The sequence below is a fragment of the Lactuca sativa genome, chromosome 3 (assembly GCF_002870075.4).
Source record: "Lactuca sativa cultivar Salinas chromosome 3, Lsat_Salinas_v11, whole genome shotgun sequence".
In the NCBI taxonomy this organism is placed as follows: Eukaryota; Viridiplantae; Streptophyta; class Magnoliopsida; order Asterales; family Asteraceae; genus Lactuca; species Lactuca sativa.
The window spans coordinates 16194197-16211046 of NC_056625.2; the positions used below are offsets into that span (position 1 = coordinate 16194197).

The 16850-nt window shown below is 31.8% G+C and overlaps 2 protein-coding genes and 1 non-coding gene across 7 annotated transcripts; all 3 read left to right on the top strand.

Annotated features, from left to right (window-relative positions):
- The first annotated feature begins 5548 nt into the window (after window positions 1-5548).
- On the top strand, window positions 5549-11801 carry LOC111894297 (uncharacterized). Its single transcript, XM_042900545.2, has 15 exons — window positions 5549-5688; window positions 6314-6471; window positions 6556-6672; window positions 6770-6852; window positions 6936-6999; window positions 7093-7210; window positions 7304-7458; window positions 7710-7774; window positions 9778-9887; window positions 10424-10558; window positions 10670-10707; window positions 10812-10862; window positions 10950-11117; window positions 11206-11318; window positions 11434-11801. The coding sequence occupies exons 2-15, from the start codon at window positions 6352-6354 to the stop codon at window positions 11555-11557; spliced, it is 1461 nt and encodes a 486-aa protein (XP_042756479.1). The 5' UTR covers window positions 5549-5688; window positions 6314-6351; the 3' UTR covers window positions 11558-11801.
- Window positions 11802-12537: 736 nt separating this feature from the next.
- TRNAA-CGC (transfer RNA alanine (anticodon CGC)) lies at window positions 12538-12610 on the top strand. Its single transcript has one exon. It is a non-coding gene; the product is annotated as a tRNA-Ala (tRNA).
- A 54-nt stretch (window positions 12611-12664) lies between these two features.
- On the top strand, window positions 12665-16643 carry LOC111894309 (uncharacterized). 5 transcript variants are annotated; one of them, XM_052769168.1, is made up of 12 exons: window positions 12665-13244; window positions 14075-14241; window positions 14377-14454; window positions 14589-14668; window positions 14791-14875; window positions 15025-15444; window positions 15493-15621; window positions 15687-15754; window positions 15859-15946; window positions 16041-16112; window positions 16274-16327; window positions 16405-16643. In XM_052769168.1, the coding sequence occupies exons 1-12, from the start codon at window positions 12818-12820 to the stop codon at window positions 16471-16473; spliced, it is 1737 nt and encodes a 578-aa protein (XP_052625128.1). In that variant the 5' UTR covers window positions 12665-12817; the 3' UTR covers window positions 16474-16643. The 5 variants fall into 5 exon arrangements, with proteins under 5 accessions (XP_052625128.1, XP_052625127.1, XP_052625130.1 ...); XM_052769167.1 differs by having other exon boundaries at window positions 12666-13244; window positions 14072-14241; XM_052769170.1 differs by having other exon boundaries at window positions 12668-13244; window positions 14072-14241; window positions 15514-15621.
- The last annotated feature ends 207 nt before the right edge of the window (window positions 16644-16850 follow it).

Here is a 16850-nt window from a genome sequence, read left to right on the forward strand (position 1 = left end):
GCGAGGCCTAAGTGAAACAGATTTGTATCCGAGCGGGGCTCGAAGCCAGGCGGGGCCGTTGTAGCGGGCGAGGCCCGAAGTAGGGGCGAGGCCCCGGATAGCGGGCGTGGCCCAGTATGTGCAGTATGTGGTTATGCATGGTATGTGGTAAGGTGGGGAACTCACTAAGCTTCGTGCTTACGGTTGTCAGTTTTGTTTTCAGGTACTTCCGGTAGCGGAGGGAGGAGCTCGGGGTGATCGCATAGCACACACCATAGATTAGTCAGCCTGGGAACGTTTACTCTGATAATAAACATGTGTTTTGAAAACTTATACTCAGATTATGTTTTGGAATGATGTCTTTGGTTAAAGTAATGTTTTATTAAAAAGAAATTTTTGGTCTTGAATTTTGGGATGTTACACTTGGATTTGGTCTCTCTTTCTCTCTTTCTCTCTTTCTCTCTATCTCTCTCTCTCTATCTCTCTCTCTCTCTCTCTCTCTCTCCCTCCCTCCCCCTCTCTCATTAAGCTTCAATAACTCAACTGATGTCTCCTTTTGATTTCCATCACTAGTTACCCCTTAACCGTCGCAACCACGACTGGGGACGACAGTGCGACCTCCGACGACCACCACTGTTGATGCTCCAATGACCGTTGCTGCCGGCAACATCAAACCACCATCAGATATGTAACATCGATGTCAGCTACTTCTATTACAGTTGAACCGAAGCTATCATTGTTGGGGACGGGCATCTTAACCTCTGACGACCTCTACTGTTGTTGCTTTGGTTAACCGTCTTAATAACCATCGACGTCAGCCTTGTATACCTTCTGTGAGTTATGCTTCATTTCAGACCACCTTCCGACCCCTGACCTCTCCAAACCACCAGAAAACACTGTGTTGCCTCTCTCAACCTTTCAGATCTGAAGCCAAACACGTCGCAAAAGTCATCAACTGCCATCAATCTTTCAGATCTGAAGCAAAAACATACCGCTTTCTCGGATTTGGTTAGATTTAGACAGATCTGGTGTATTTGGTGCAATTTCAAGCGTAGATCTTATTAGATATGAAGTCAAAGGCACATCGATTTCTCAGATCTGTTTAGATCTATTCAGATCTATAATATCTGGAGACTCTAAAAACATGACAATCTCAGATCTATAAATCACATCATTGAAAACAATATGTACACAAGGTGTTTGATGAAATGCTTCAATGAGATCCGTAAGTTTGTAATTTATGAACAAGTGTTTGAGATTTTGTATTAAGTTGTGAATTGTTATCTGAAGTGTGGATTATACTATGAATTCTGATTTTTTGATGCATTAAGTTGTGAATTTTAGTGTTTGAAAAGTTGATTTAAGTTTTGAATCAATATCTGAAATGTTTGATTAAATTGTGAATTATGAATTTTTTGTTATCTATATTAGAATTTTATATATGTAAATGAGTTGTGAATGTAGTGTATTAAACTATGAATTTTGTATATTAAGATGTGAATTTTATTCATACTTTAATATAATAAATTCACATTTTAATAGATATAAATGCCTCTAAATATAAATGTCTAAATATAAGTTTTAAGTTTAGAATTTGGATCTAAATATATAATTTTATGTATTAAATTGTGAATTTATTATATTAAATTGTGAATTGACTTTATTAAATTATGAATATTTTATCTGAAGTTAAGTTAATAATATATAACTTTCATGTGTATTAAATTATGAATTTGTTATATCAAGTTGTGAATTTTGTTTATAAAACCGTGAATTGACTGTATTAAATTGTGAATGTTTATCTAAAGTTATAAATATAAATTTTAAGTTAATAATATATAACATTTATGTGTATTAAATTATGAATTTGTTATATTAAATAGTGAATTTTATGTATTAAATTGTAATTTACTATATTAAGTTGTGAATTTTTTATATAATTTTGTGTTAAAACAATAATGATTTGTGTATGAAATTTTCTATTAACTTTCTTTTGAATGTATTTTTTTTTTATGTTGTATAAGCACGTAAGAATGTATTAGTTTTTAGATACTTATTTTGCATTAAATTCAAATTGAGGCAATTAATATGTTTAGTAAATTATGGATATAGTATTTAAGCAGTAAATACATGACTTTATATACATAGTAGGCGAATCCCAGCACGTTGCGTAAGAATAAAATTATATAGTTAAAATAATAACTTTTACCAAATTATTATTTAATATTTCTACTTTGAAACAAAATGTTAGTTGTAAAGCAAACACATAGTTAACATATTAGTTTTATTAAACATTATAGTTTAATATATATATATATATATATATATATATATATATATATATATATATATATATATATATATATATATATATATATATATATAATTACTTGATGATTTTATAACCGTTTAAAATTGTGTAAATTATATATCAAATGAATGATAATATAACGGGTAACAAAATGTATAAACAAAAATATGAACTGCAACTTTTAGTAACATGAAAATAAAAAGACATCTATTATAACATTATTATATATATATATATATATATATATATATATATATATATATATATATATATATATATATATATATATTAAAGTTATGAAAGATTTTAATAGTAAACTGCTCCCTTTTTTGTCAATTTTGGTCCTCCATTGTTTGAATTAATGTTACAACATTGACCCTTCACTTTTATGCTTTTGTTCACAAACAACCCTTTCACTTTCGTTTGAATTTTTCATAACCCTCGCATTTTATTACATATTATTAGTATTTAGTCATATTAATATTTTTTTTGGTAGAAATGGTCCCTCAACTATATTTGGGTCATTTTAAAGTTGCTTCCTTTTAGTCTTTTTTTGTCCCTCTACTTCGGTTGGTTATTTGTGGCATTGTAGTTTCCTATGTTTTCGTTTAATTGTCACTTTATTATTATTATTATTATTATTATTATTATTATTATTATTATTATTATTATTATTATTATTATTAGTATTATTATTATTATTATCATTATCATTATTATTATTATTATTATTATTATTATTATTATTATTATTAGACAAAATTACACGATTGGTCCCTATGGTTTACCAGATTTAACACATTGAGGACAACAATGGAAAACGAAATTACTCTTTTACTCCTAATCCGATTTTTTTATTAATTTATATTTCTCTTTTTGGTTTTAAATTAATGTTTTATTTATTAGAAAATGTCCACCCAATACCATAAAGCCACCCACCATCTGCCATCACCACCACCACCACCGCCAAAATTATATAAATGGTCCATATGGTTTACCCGTGGTCACAAATTCAGTCCCTATTACCTGAAAAGACCAAATTACCCTCACATTAACGGACAAAAACCAACGGTCTATATTTTCCAGATTGGTTTTCCGGCCGCTGCCATACATGACAATAAAGTTCAATTTGTAAGACCAATTATTTATTTTCCTCATTTATTGCAAGAAATAATGATTTAAATTTCCTTACTTATGTAATTAGATGACATTTTTTATCTTCCTTTACTAGATTATCTCAATGCAATTCAACATGTTACTTTACTTTACAAAACAATATCTTCCGACCCCGACAACGCCGGGGAATCCTTTCTAGTTTGTATTAAAAAAGATATATATACAACGAATAATAAAAAATATGAAAAATAAACACTATAACTTTTAATAACATAAAAACATTAAAACATCTATTATAACATTTATATTAACTCTTCATATTTAAATCAAAAATCTCTTCAAATACATTAATGTTTTTAATGAGCAAAACTTTACAACCTTATAAAAGAAAAGAAAATAAAAAGTTATTAGTGATTACTAATTAATAATCATAAGTTAAATACTATTGAGTTGTAACTAATAAATATATATAAATTAGAAAACTCTTGAGTTGTAGTGTGAGTTTCAAATGAATGCGATTATTATTATTATTATTATTATTATTATTATTATTATTATTATTATTATTATTATTCTAAATAATTGGTATTGATGCATCATTTTGACCCCTTCAATTATTAAACATAAAGATATTTAATTATAAATTTATAACATACATAGGTGCATATACATGTTAAACAAATCACATAATATATATATATATATATATATATATATATATATATATATATATATATATATATATATATATATATATATATTTAAGTGTCATATGTAATTCTTGTCGTAGTAATATAGATAAATTACTTTCATATGATGAACATATCATGATAACTCTATCATAATTACATATCAAATGTTCAAAATAATGTTATCTTTTAAATATTGTCTTTTAAATATGTTGTATAGGATAACCCAACAAAAAAATAATATAAAATAAACATAATCAAAAAAGAAAAACTACAATCAGATAAATATGAGCATTGGATGGTTGAATATATGAATAAAGATGTTACATAAACATACATTTAAATCAAAAGAAAAAACTAACATTCATCAACTTTGCTCAAACAAAAAAAACCTATATCCATTTTATGAATTTTTTTTCTTCATTTAATACCATTCAACCCTAGAAACTTGATGACAATTCTTCACTAACCTGCAATCAAAATATTTTTCTTGAAAAAGAAGAATCAGAAAGATATTTCAAGCAAAACATTGATGTTTGGAGAGTCACATTTAAGATTGAGTAATACACACATATGACATATAAAGATTAAATGAGAAACTGAATATAAAGAAAGAATAGAAAAGTTTCATTTGTTTTGGTTGAAAGAAAAAAAATCATATTACAATTACCATTGATTCGACATAACCCATTTCTTTAAATCATCATATTTGGATCGTGAATGCTTCATTTATATGAAAACTTTTGAATCACAATATCTTCAAATCTTTCTTACATGTAAGATTTTATATAACACAAAAGACACAAAAGATCGACCTTTTTATAGTAAACTTTTCACTAAATGCTAATTAAACATAATATAAGTTATAAAACTCTTGAGTGTTAAATCATAATTAAGAAAACTTTTGAGTTGCATTAATTAAAAAAGGAAGTTTCGAATGAATATGGTTTGAAAAAATTAAAAAAGGTTATTTATCTTAGTTAATATTTTATTTTAATATGTGTTTTACCCCTATTTATTAAGTTTACGCCTAATATAATATAATGATAACATAAGCACATAAATCACTTATATTCAAATAAATTCATTTTATTTAATCATCAAATGATTACAATTGTTGACCATCATCAGTTACATATTCAATTAATGCGCAATAAAAAACGCGGACATTACAATTAAACAACGAAGAATGCTCTAATGTTTTTTTCATTAATTCATAAAGGAATGAAATGACAACTTACAATTTAATACCATGACTCTATTGTATTTATTCTTTTGAATATAAATACAATTTTTTTTTAATGTTTTATTTGAGATTTTTTTTTGTCGAAATATATTCCAACAACAATTACAACGTTTATCTCGTACAAAATAAAAAATATAATATTGATTTTTTTGTACTTCGAAAGAAGAACAATGGAAAATAAAATATCATATATACTGATATACATATACATTTTTTTCATGATAATTGATAAAGTGCCAAATAATATTTTTGGAGTATTTATCAAATATTTAAAACGATCCAATTACAGGGCACTGCCATCTCCATCTCCATTCGTCTGACTTAGGGTATTCAGAATCTCATAACTTGTAAGTTTTCTGTATGCTTATACCTGTATAGATTTAAGTCGTTGCTGTGTCTGTATCCTAGGTTTTCGTGCTAGTGCTAGTGCTTTGATCCCTTGTAATTCTTGAATTCTGCACAATTTGTGCTTTTCTATAGATTATCTTGGAATGATCATGGTAATTTGAAGTTTAACTCCTCGAATTTATTTTCCCCTTTCTTCCTGTTCGATTTAAACAGTTGATCTGTTGATTTTTTTCAGCTAAATCTTGTAGGGCTTGAGATTACAGCAAACTAAAAAATAAATCTTATTCGATTGTTAAAATTTGTTATCGGTAGCTTATTGATCGGATAACAGAGGGATTTTCTAGCTGATCCGAATAGGCTATAGTTTATCGTTTGTTGTTTTTGTTAAATTAAGCTCTAATTATAATAGTGTTGATGAAATCGTGAGGAATCATGGTATAGTATATTATATGCGTTGAAACTTAAAGTTAAGAGTGGGCTATTTCATCTATTTGGAAGATCATTCAAGCTTCTTGCAGGACATATCTTAGCATCTGTTTCTTTAATGCTTTGTGAAAGTTATTACGCGTGTTGTGAATTGACAGCTTTTTCCAAATTCAGAATACTTAACATAATGAATCTCAGATTGTCCAGAGCCTAGTTTATTGAAGTGGAATCAAGCCATGGGTGATGGTCCTCGAGGGATAGAAGTTTTCCCAGATCATTTTAAGGCTTCAACTTCTGATGTTGATACCCCTCAATCAAGAAGTTCGTCACTCTCTCATACCAAAACTGAATTTGAGGTATGATTCCTGGCATGAATATAATCAGATATCATAAATATCTTCAATAAATTGATTTCATTCAAGCTATTTGATCTGCATTAGCATAGTTCAAGCAGCCGATTGTGGGCTAGCAGAAGATTAATGAGTGCTGCATCTATCTTGAACTTGTGTAGCCTAAGGAGACTATCTTGGGGAAATGACAAAGATGAGCAAGATAAGGTCAATATTAGGAATAATTTTCATATTTTCTTTCCATCCTTTAACTCACATTTGATCTTTCCTGAAGAATGTAGTTGTTGTATTGGGATTTTGGCAGGTTGTGTTATCTGTTAAAGAAGTAAAAAGCCTTCAGTCAGAACTTGCTGAATTGGAGGAAAGAGAAGCTCTTCTGAGAGCTAAGTAAGGGGGAACTGATACTTTCTCTGTTTTAGCAAAAATATGCTTTTTTATTAATCTTCTGTAATCTCTGTTACTTGATGCAGGTTGGAGCATATTGATGAGATTCTGCGTTCTGCTCATCTTTCTGGCTACTTACACATGCGAAATGTATTTCCTTTGAATCTTTTCCTTTTTTTTTGGGGGGGATTTTGGATTTGGAGTCATTATTTGCAGAACATTTCCTAAAATGATGTTTCGCAGAGATGGGCAGCATTACCTGGCGAACCTCTCCCTCTTGATGACATGGAAATTGATGATTGGCTTCCACGTTTTGTTGTTCTTCTAGGACCCTGCATCTTCTTCTATTTCCTGTCCATGGGTAATTACTAATTATAGCCATTGTTGTTTTATATGTTTCCGGTTTCATTTATATTCATGATTTGATGATTTACATAATGGTTGCGCATTGCAGATTTAAGTCCTCAGGACTCGTGTCTGTTATCTGATGTTGTTGAAGTAGGGCCCATGCCACATATTACTCAAGAAGAAGGGGAAACTCGATATTTATTTTATATAATAACTCGGTATGGATTGAGATACGAGTGTTCAAGCACTTCTAAAATCCAGGTACACACATTCTAATACTGTGTTTTTGTTACATGGGACTACAAAAGCTTTCTAAAGCTATTTTCACTAATGAGGATGAGAAGGACATTCACGTCTTTTTCTCATAAGAGAATTTGAGACCGAGTTTATCTCCCACTTTTTTTTTTGCTAGGACAAAAAAAATGCAATTTTTGTTCTGTTGAGTGTTGACACATTGACTAATTATTTGTATTTTGTACATGTAATCACAGTTTCAATTTATTATTTGTTAGGTGGATAATTGGTTGACGGCATTGCAAGACAAATGCAAATTGGGATCACAATCGAGCACCACCATGTGATTCTAAGTTGTTAAATAACTTGATAAGATTTAGAGTGTGTTGCATAGGTAGTCGCATTCATGGTGGATTAGGAAAGCTTTTGTACAAATTAATAGTGTCAAATGGGAGACTAATGGATTTTGCAAAAAAGTGTGCCAAAAATTCGATAATTTTGTGACATTTTCAGGTTCTGATTTGCTGTTTTTGATCAATGTGTTATGGGCAGTGCAGTGGAGCGGAGCGGAGATCTTTTTGAAGGAATAACATTTATAACGTTCTTACTTGATTTGGTGTGTTAAGTGATTATTATATTTTTTTTAATGTACAAAAGAATATGCCACTTGCCATGTTCCCTTAATATTTTTGAAAATATAATCGCTAGTTTAAAATAGATTTTTTATAATAAGTGATTTTGAAACTATTAATGTTTAAAAGTAATTAAAGATTAATCAATTGTAAAATATTTTAGTCAAAGTACCAAAATGATTCATTCCATTTTAGAAGTACTATTTCTTGTTATCAATTGTTTCATAATTACTCTGGAAAGAAATTAATTAAGCCAACACATTAGCCACGTGATTCACAACGGATGGCTGGAAAGATCACATCTTGAGCTACGTGGCGCGGATCTAACGGTCAACTTCTTTTGTGGACGTCCCACATAGGGTTTTGAGTTTTGACATCTGATTCGACAAACTCACACGCGGCATATGATTCCATAATTATTTGGTACATTTCACATAAAAACAACCCTCAACTTTTGTTCATTTGACAAACATCACTTTAAATGCAACCCCTTCAAGTTTTGTTCATTGCCAAGTTAAACCATTGCACCATGTTTATAGGTTATTTGATTAAGGGAGGAGCAAGACTACATAAATTTTGATATGAACATGCATCGTTTATGTTAATATATGACGACATCTGATACTCTAAATCCATGAAATTCGAGATTTGATATCGGTGCTTGTACTGAAAACCGATACTATACTCGCTACCAGTACTAATAACGTTAGTTTTGTTCGATACTCAGAAACATTTTTCACATATTTCGGTACTTGGGATTCTTGGGTCAGTACCGGTACATTAGCTTGCTCAACCCTATTTGATTGCACTTTTCTCATTTTTTTTTGTTGAAGTTAGGTATTTGATTTTTCAAAATTATTCTAGAGTTAAATGCATTAGTTGGTCACATTTTCTTTGAAACAATTAACAGGTTTATTCATAACTTTATTTCCTCATAAAACCCGTCAAATGATAGAATAGTATTCGTTACTATTTTATTCAAATTAAAAATTTTGTTTTTTCTATCGTTTTCTTAAAAAAAGTATTGATAGTATAAAATATTTGACAAAACATCATTATTATAGAACGTTATCATTAACAGATGGTAGTAGCAAGATATATGTGGTGATATATTATGCTCTTAAAATTACTTTTATGCCTAATTTGAGTACATCAATCAATCAATCTTACATTTCATTGAACTCATTTCATCATTCTTGTCTATTATCGACTTCACACACTTTGAATTGTTATACCATATAATTTTTATAAATCATTAAAGACGTTAAAAATTCATGCTTTTTTACATTGATTGTCCATCAACGTATCAATAGTAACTTACCGAATAATACATAACTACATAAGGCTCTTAAGACGTCCTTTTTCTTAGTTATTACTTTTTTCTCATATTATCATATTCCATATTGGTTCTGAGCCCGATTTAGGACAATGTTAAAATACTCCTACAATACTCCAAACATTATTTGAGTTTTTATTTAATATTGAAAAGAGCATTAGATGCCAAATGTAGCAATTCTAAACTCCACGGATTTGTTTGCAAACTACGGAAAACCTCAGGGTCTATTTTTTATTTTCTCCTTACTTTCCACCTACATTGGGAACCTCAAATACCCAATCGCCGTCGGTCACTCTTTGAGGTGCTCTAGTCTCACTCTCTCTCCAAACAACAAAAAAACGAAGAGATTTCTTCGTTTTTGTTGTTATTTTCTGACTAATTCTTCGATCAAAGGAGGAGAATGAGTTCTCAGATATTCAGATCCGCTTCTCGAGCGGCTAGGTCTTTCATCTCTTCTGCTTCTAAGCAGAAGCCTCGTCTATTTTCCGGTATAGTTTTCTAACGCTTTACCATTCAAGTTATTTTATTCCATAAACATGTGTATATGTTTTGATCTGATTACGATTAAGTTTATTGTTATGAATCTGTTGCTAAACCGTAGATTGTATATTTGTATATTTCGATATATTTTAACTGAGACACATTACTTCTGTTACCAGAAAGCTGATTATCTAATATCTAATATGTGAAATGAATCATAGATGATGAGTCTCGGTTACTTTAATTAGAACAATACCGAATCATTTTTGGCTGAGTTTTCCACTTCGTGTTATGGTTTATTATTTTTTTTGAAAACATAAAATAATATTATGTGGTTGTCATTGCGATTTGGATGACGAAATTTTCCACTTCAGATCTGAATTTACCATTAACATGCTAGTGGAAGCGTCGGATGAATGTAGCAACATGTAACAGAACAATTATAACGATTTCGAGGAACAGTTTATATATAGTAGTATATTTTGTTCACAAGATCTTGATACAATGTAAAATTTACTTATCGATCTCATTCCTACAATTGTAGAAGGACGATCTGCTGCTGCTGCAACAGCAGTTTCGATCAAAGGAGTGCTGCCAGCTGTTGCTTCTTTTGGGCGTTATAAATCTGGAAACACCTCCGGCACATGGATCGCTGGAGCATTTGCACTCCCTGCTGCAGGTTGTAACTTGTATCTGTTATTTGTTACAAGTTTCCTTTGATGCTACTCTATCAAATCATGTCTACAAGCTGCATCAACATTTAACTAAAATTCTGTTTTTGTTGTATCAGCTTACATGCTTCAGGAGCAAGAGGCACATGCAGGAGAGGTATTAGAATTTGATTGATAGCTCCATAGTCTTTCTTCTTCTTCTTCTTCCCATTAATTTATGTATGAAGCATGATTGATCCCTTGTGTTGCAAATATATGCAGATGGAGCGAACTTTCATTGCTATCAAGCCAGATGGTGTGCAAAGAGGACTGGTAGTCTAACTAACCATCATTCTTTTATATATTTTCAGATATACCATTTATAAACGGAATATTTCTTATCTTTTTTTTTTGTTTCAGATTTCAGAGATTATAGCTCGGTTTGAACGGAAAGGGTTCAAATTGGTAGCTATTAAACTTGTGACCCCTTCAAAGTCATTCGCCCAAAAGCATTACCATGATCTCAAGGAACGACCATTTTTTGATGGGTTGTGCAACTTCCTTAGCTCTGGCCCTGTTCTTGCCATGGTAACAATACAAGAATCATCTCATTTCCGTCTTTTTATACAATATGAAAACCAATACCTAATATCACTGCTGATTAATCTTGCTATAGGTTTGGGAAGGAGAAGGTGTGATTAAATATGGGCGTAAACTCATTGGAGCCACAGACCCACAGAAATCAGAGCCTGGAACCATCAGAGGTGATTTGGCTGTTGTTGTTGGAAGGTATTATTATTATTATTAACAGCTCTCCTCTATGTTATATATATCATGTCTGGATAAATGATGTGATGAGTTGGCATCTTTTACACTGACTGTTTGGTTATGGATGATTTTGTAGGAATATCATCCATGGAAGTGATGGTCCAGAAACCGCAAAGGATGAAATAAACCTATGGTTCAAACCAGAGGAGGTGTCAAGTTACACAAGCAACCAAGAAAAATGGGTGTATGGAGACAACTGATGCCATGGCATTTAATACTTCCACGCGCGCTAGTCAAAAATTACTAGTTTCTTTTCTTGGTGCAAGAATAAGAAGAGCAAAAGAATAAAATTGTTTTCATTTTCTTCTATAGAAATGAGGAAATCAGTGTATCAGTTTTGTTGTTTAAGGAGATATGCATGCTTAAAGATCATGTTTTTAGTTGTTAAAGACGAACGAGTATTTGGTTGAATAGTTTTATATTGAAAGCTACTTTTTGGCCTCATGTTTTATCTCGATTTTTGGTCCTGATTCATTTTTTGTTACCGGAGTCGTACTAATTATTTTTAGATTCCTTTTTTCTTCAAAAAGGATATATATATATATATATATATATATATATATATATATATATATATATATATATATATATATATATATATATATATATATATATATATATATATATATATATATATATATATATATATATATATATATATTTGAGAGTTAGTCAATTAAGTAAAATAAAATGGCTATATTGAGCACTTCTCAAACCTGTTTTCTAAACTATTTTACAAAATAACAACAATCATCGGCTTCCTCTCCCAATGGGTTCTCTTGAACAACTTATGAGTTGGAATCGTTGGAAGTGAGTTGACAAGTTGGCGGCAAATAGCGGTGCTACCTCTCAAACAATTTTGTGGTGAACATTTGAACCATTACTTCTCTTATCAGTATATGATGCTTATTATGATAAGACCAAGGGGTGTTCTCCATGTCCCAACTTCGTTCTCTTTTTTTCTCTTGTGTTACATCACACTTGTTTGGCAAAGATGAGGTGAAAGCGGCAAAACTTGATACCAAACCCCTTGGTCTAACGACCACTATTTGGCATACTAATTTATAATTATGTAGGTAAAATATAATCTTTTTATTCTTTTTAGAGTGAACATGCTAAGTATTTTCGCTTTCTGTTTTATAGAATATTTAATGAGACCTGACAAGTCAATCAACAAATTGGGGATGTAGCTCATATGGTAGAGCGCTCGCTTCGCATGCGAGAGGCACGGGGTTCGATTCCCCGCATCTCCATTAATTTTGCTTTATTATTATTTTTTTTCCATCGACGCTCATTATCCTCTGGGCGTATATTTCTATCTTTTCTCCATTCGGGACCCACCCACACTGGACTCCAATCCCTCCCTCCATTCGTACTGCTTCCAACCTCTCGTTCCTCATCTTCTCCACCCCAACACACACTCATTTCACCTCCATTACACACACATATACTGAGAACGCATGACGCTCAACTTAACTTCTCCGTGGCCAAATCGTCTCTATTTTCACTCCACTCACCATCACCGCTTCCTCTCCACATCCAACGAAGCTGCGGCAAATTCGTCAAAATGGCAGCTTTTTTGCAATTTTCGCACTCCAAATCATAATAACTACAATATCAAGGCTTCGTTGAGCGAGAGCTATCATGAAGGTTCTGTAGTAGCTGGTGATGGTGCTGGTAATGATGATTATGAGTTGATTATTAGTAGAGTTTCGGCTGCAAAAGACGCGAGTGAAGCACTGGAGGTGTTTGGTGAAATGACTAAGAGAAGCGGTGGTGCCATTAGTACCTCTGATTGCTGTTCAATTATTTCGTCTGCGCTTGATAGGAACAATGCGGATTTGGCACTGTCCGTTTTTAAAGCCATGCGGTCGAGTTTCAACGCAGGTATATACGTATTATTGCCTCCATTCCGAAATTAGAGAGTTACGGAGTACCAAAATTCCATTTTATTAACAACTTTTATCGACTTTAGATAGCTAATTTCTTGTAACCTTTTTGTATTTAGAGGAGTTTGTTACTGAATTCTAGGATATTTGGTTTAAGTAGGCTGAGAATTAAATTTCAGTAGTACCTGTTATCAACTTGACCATTAGGACTTGTGAACTCCTAATTCCTTTCTGGTAGGAGTTTGCTTGATTTAAGTACCTGTGCTGTAACATTTGCAAGATAGTTTCAAAATTCTACAAGTCAAGTGGTAAAAATTTGTTTTGATTTAGACTTAAAAGTTGAAGCTACCTTAAGCTATCTGATCTTAATACATATGTTGTCAGCTTGTTTAAACCAGAAGGGGCAAACTTGTTTTTTTACTGAAAATGTAATTTAACTTAGAATTCAGTTAGAGTTAGTTACAGAGTGGTTGAGTTAGTTTTCTCGTTACATAGCTTATATTCAGTGTTGCTCTGTAATGTTGGAGTTATCAAGTCAATAATGAAGACGAAAAGCTTGAATCTCTCTCCAAATTCTCTGAAAGATTAACATATGTTTGTAGCTTATAAAGTATTTTAGTCACTGAGACATTAGATGCATTCATATCAATGGCAATATATTATAAATGACTTGTTAGAAGTACCTTTTGAGTGAAAGGAGTACAACTAAACGTGGAGACATGGGTGTTTGTACATGAAGAACATAGTTTCTGATTTTAAGGAAAATAACTGTAGTAGCTAAAGATTGATATGATGATGATTTGGTAATGCGCTAACATTTGATAGAAGAGGTAGGTGTTAGAGATAAAGATGTTGGTGATGTATGGAAGTGGCCGAGACCTGATGTAAATACATACACACTCTTGGTTCGGGGTCTAGCTGCATCATTGAGGGTTTCAGATGCTCTTACCATCATTGCTAATGTTTGCAGAGTTGGAGTATCTCCAGGTGAAGAGGTACACCCACCAACCACTGCAGTTACCTCTTTAAGCAGCTTAACTAAATAAAATATTGCATTTGCATGGAAGTTTGGTGTTTATAATTACTGTAATCAATTTCTGTAGCCTCTTATTTTATAAATCCTTGTGCAGGTCCCTTTTGGTAAGATTGTACGATGTCCTACTTGCACGATAGCTGTTGCTGTTGCACAACCCCAAAATGGTATTCAGGCATGCACAAAAACCCCTTAACAGATCTAATTCATTTTCCCCTTTTAACAGTATCAGGAACAAAAAAGAGAATCATATCATATAAATAATATTTCCTCCTTTTTTTGATAAAAGATAAAACTGCCCTGATGCAGATTGTTTCCTGCTCCAAATGTCGTTACCAATACGAGCTTGTTTCAGGCAACATAACTAGTATCGAGTCAGAAGAAATCAGGTTGGTTGTTTGTTTGTTTCTCTTCCTATTTCCTACCAGATTGCCAAAAATAAAATTAATTAATGTGTGCTTAGTACTTTTTAATAATACTTTATAATCTCCACAGTTTTGTCCGAACGCAGCATGGATGTTCCCGCATGGAAAAGAGGGCTGCAGTTGTTGCAGCTACTCAAAGAAACTACTCCTGCTGCTGTTCACTCCATTGTTGTAAGTAATAACTTCCCTCATGCTTCTTCTGATGCATATATATATATATATATATATATATATATATATATATATATATATATATATATATATTATATAATCCACCATTCGATTGTTGCTAAATTTATGTCTCTCATGACTCATCTCAGGTACAGACACCATCTGGGATGGGTCGAACACACAGATTTGCTACCAAAACAGTTGATCTCCCTGCAAAAGAAGGGGAACGTGTAACAATTGCTTTAGCAGCTCCATTAAGTGTCTACAGAGAAGTGGGCCCCTTAAAATTTAGCCCCAAAACCCCCAACTATTACCCTGGAGAGCCTATGTCTCTAACAAATCATCAAGACTCCAGAGAATCACCATTACTCAGAGCCCCGACTAAAAACCAACCACTTTCCTTATTTACCCCTACTGTCTTCTTTCCACTTGTCACTGTCTTAGCCACTGGAGATGTGGCCTCGGGCATGATAGACCCTGGATTACCTCAGTTTATTACAGTTGCAGCTGTTTCCTCCTTAGCTGTTGGAGCCACTTTAAACGGTCTGGTTTTTCCACAATTAAATCGAGTAAGTGAAATTAATGTTGCTAAAAACAATCCAAAACTATAATTTAAGTTTGTTCTTTTTTTTCACCAGCTTCCTCAAAGAGTTGTGGAAACAGTTGCTATTAGGCAGCAACTACTGTCTCAGTATGACACGCTTCAATCTCGTATTAAGGATTTAAAAGATGCAGCTGAAAACGAGGTAAATCACCATTTTACCCTTAGTGTATTAGAGGAATGTTTGTTTGACAAGTGTTATGATGTTAGGTATGGATGCTGGCTCGTATGTGTCAACTGGAGAACAAAATTGTGGCTGTTGGAGAGCCTTCTTACCGGTAACAAGTTATTTAGTGTAATTGTAATTGCTTGATTTCTTCAATCAAATAATAAACGCTTGGATTAAAATGTTTAATTGTTTTTTTTTCCTTAAAAAAAAAAGTGCAAGGAGAAGTAGAGTGAAAAGGGTGCGTGAAGGTCTAGAAAGTTCCTTGAAATCTCGACTCGAACTAATCGAAAGCTATGCGAGAGTATGTGTCTTCAACACCACAGAATCCAAGAGAGAGAGAGAGAGAGAGAAAATAACAGCGCTTCATTTTTTACTGATTTTCTTCATTTTTACAGATTTCTTCAATGATTGAAATCGAGGTAGAAATGGATTCTGATGTTCTTGCTGCTGAAGCAGCCAGCAATGTGGTGCGTTAACATTATTCTGCATAATTCATATGAATTGTTTTCTTTTATCATTTCTGATATATATATATATATATATATATATATATATATATATATATATATATATATATATATATATATATATATATATATTTATATTGATATTTATTGTTGCTGTGCAGGAGACTATTGCTGAGCAGATACAACAGATAATGGAGCTTGAAAATCTTGAAGAGGTAAATTTTCATCTCATGTATTATGCAGATTACATAACCACATCAATACTTATATCTTTGTTATTTTTTTTATACAGAAATGGAGAATTCAAGCAGAGGCAAATGATGAGGTGGAGAAACTTCTCAGTACTGAGATTATACCTTAACAAACTGGATCATATTAATTTCTTCATAACTTTTGAAAAAGGATCTTGTATAAAAGATTCAAAGTTCACATTTGTAAATTCAAAAAGACATTGATGCTTAAAAACATTAAACTATATGATAAATCCATTTTGCCTTGCCAAAACTGGTTGGGTGGTTGTGATTTAAGGTATATTGGGACTAAAATATCAAAATTAGTCATAAAACAATGATTAAATAAATACTAGGGGGACTAAAGAAATATCACTTTCTGTTTGGAAACAATGCCTTTTAATTTTTGTTAAAGGTTTCAGTTGTATACATTGTGTAGCTGGCATAATGATTGAATGCATACATTGTGATGTTAGATGGCAAAATTGCTTACCAAAGCCATGTGTTC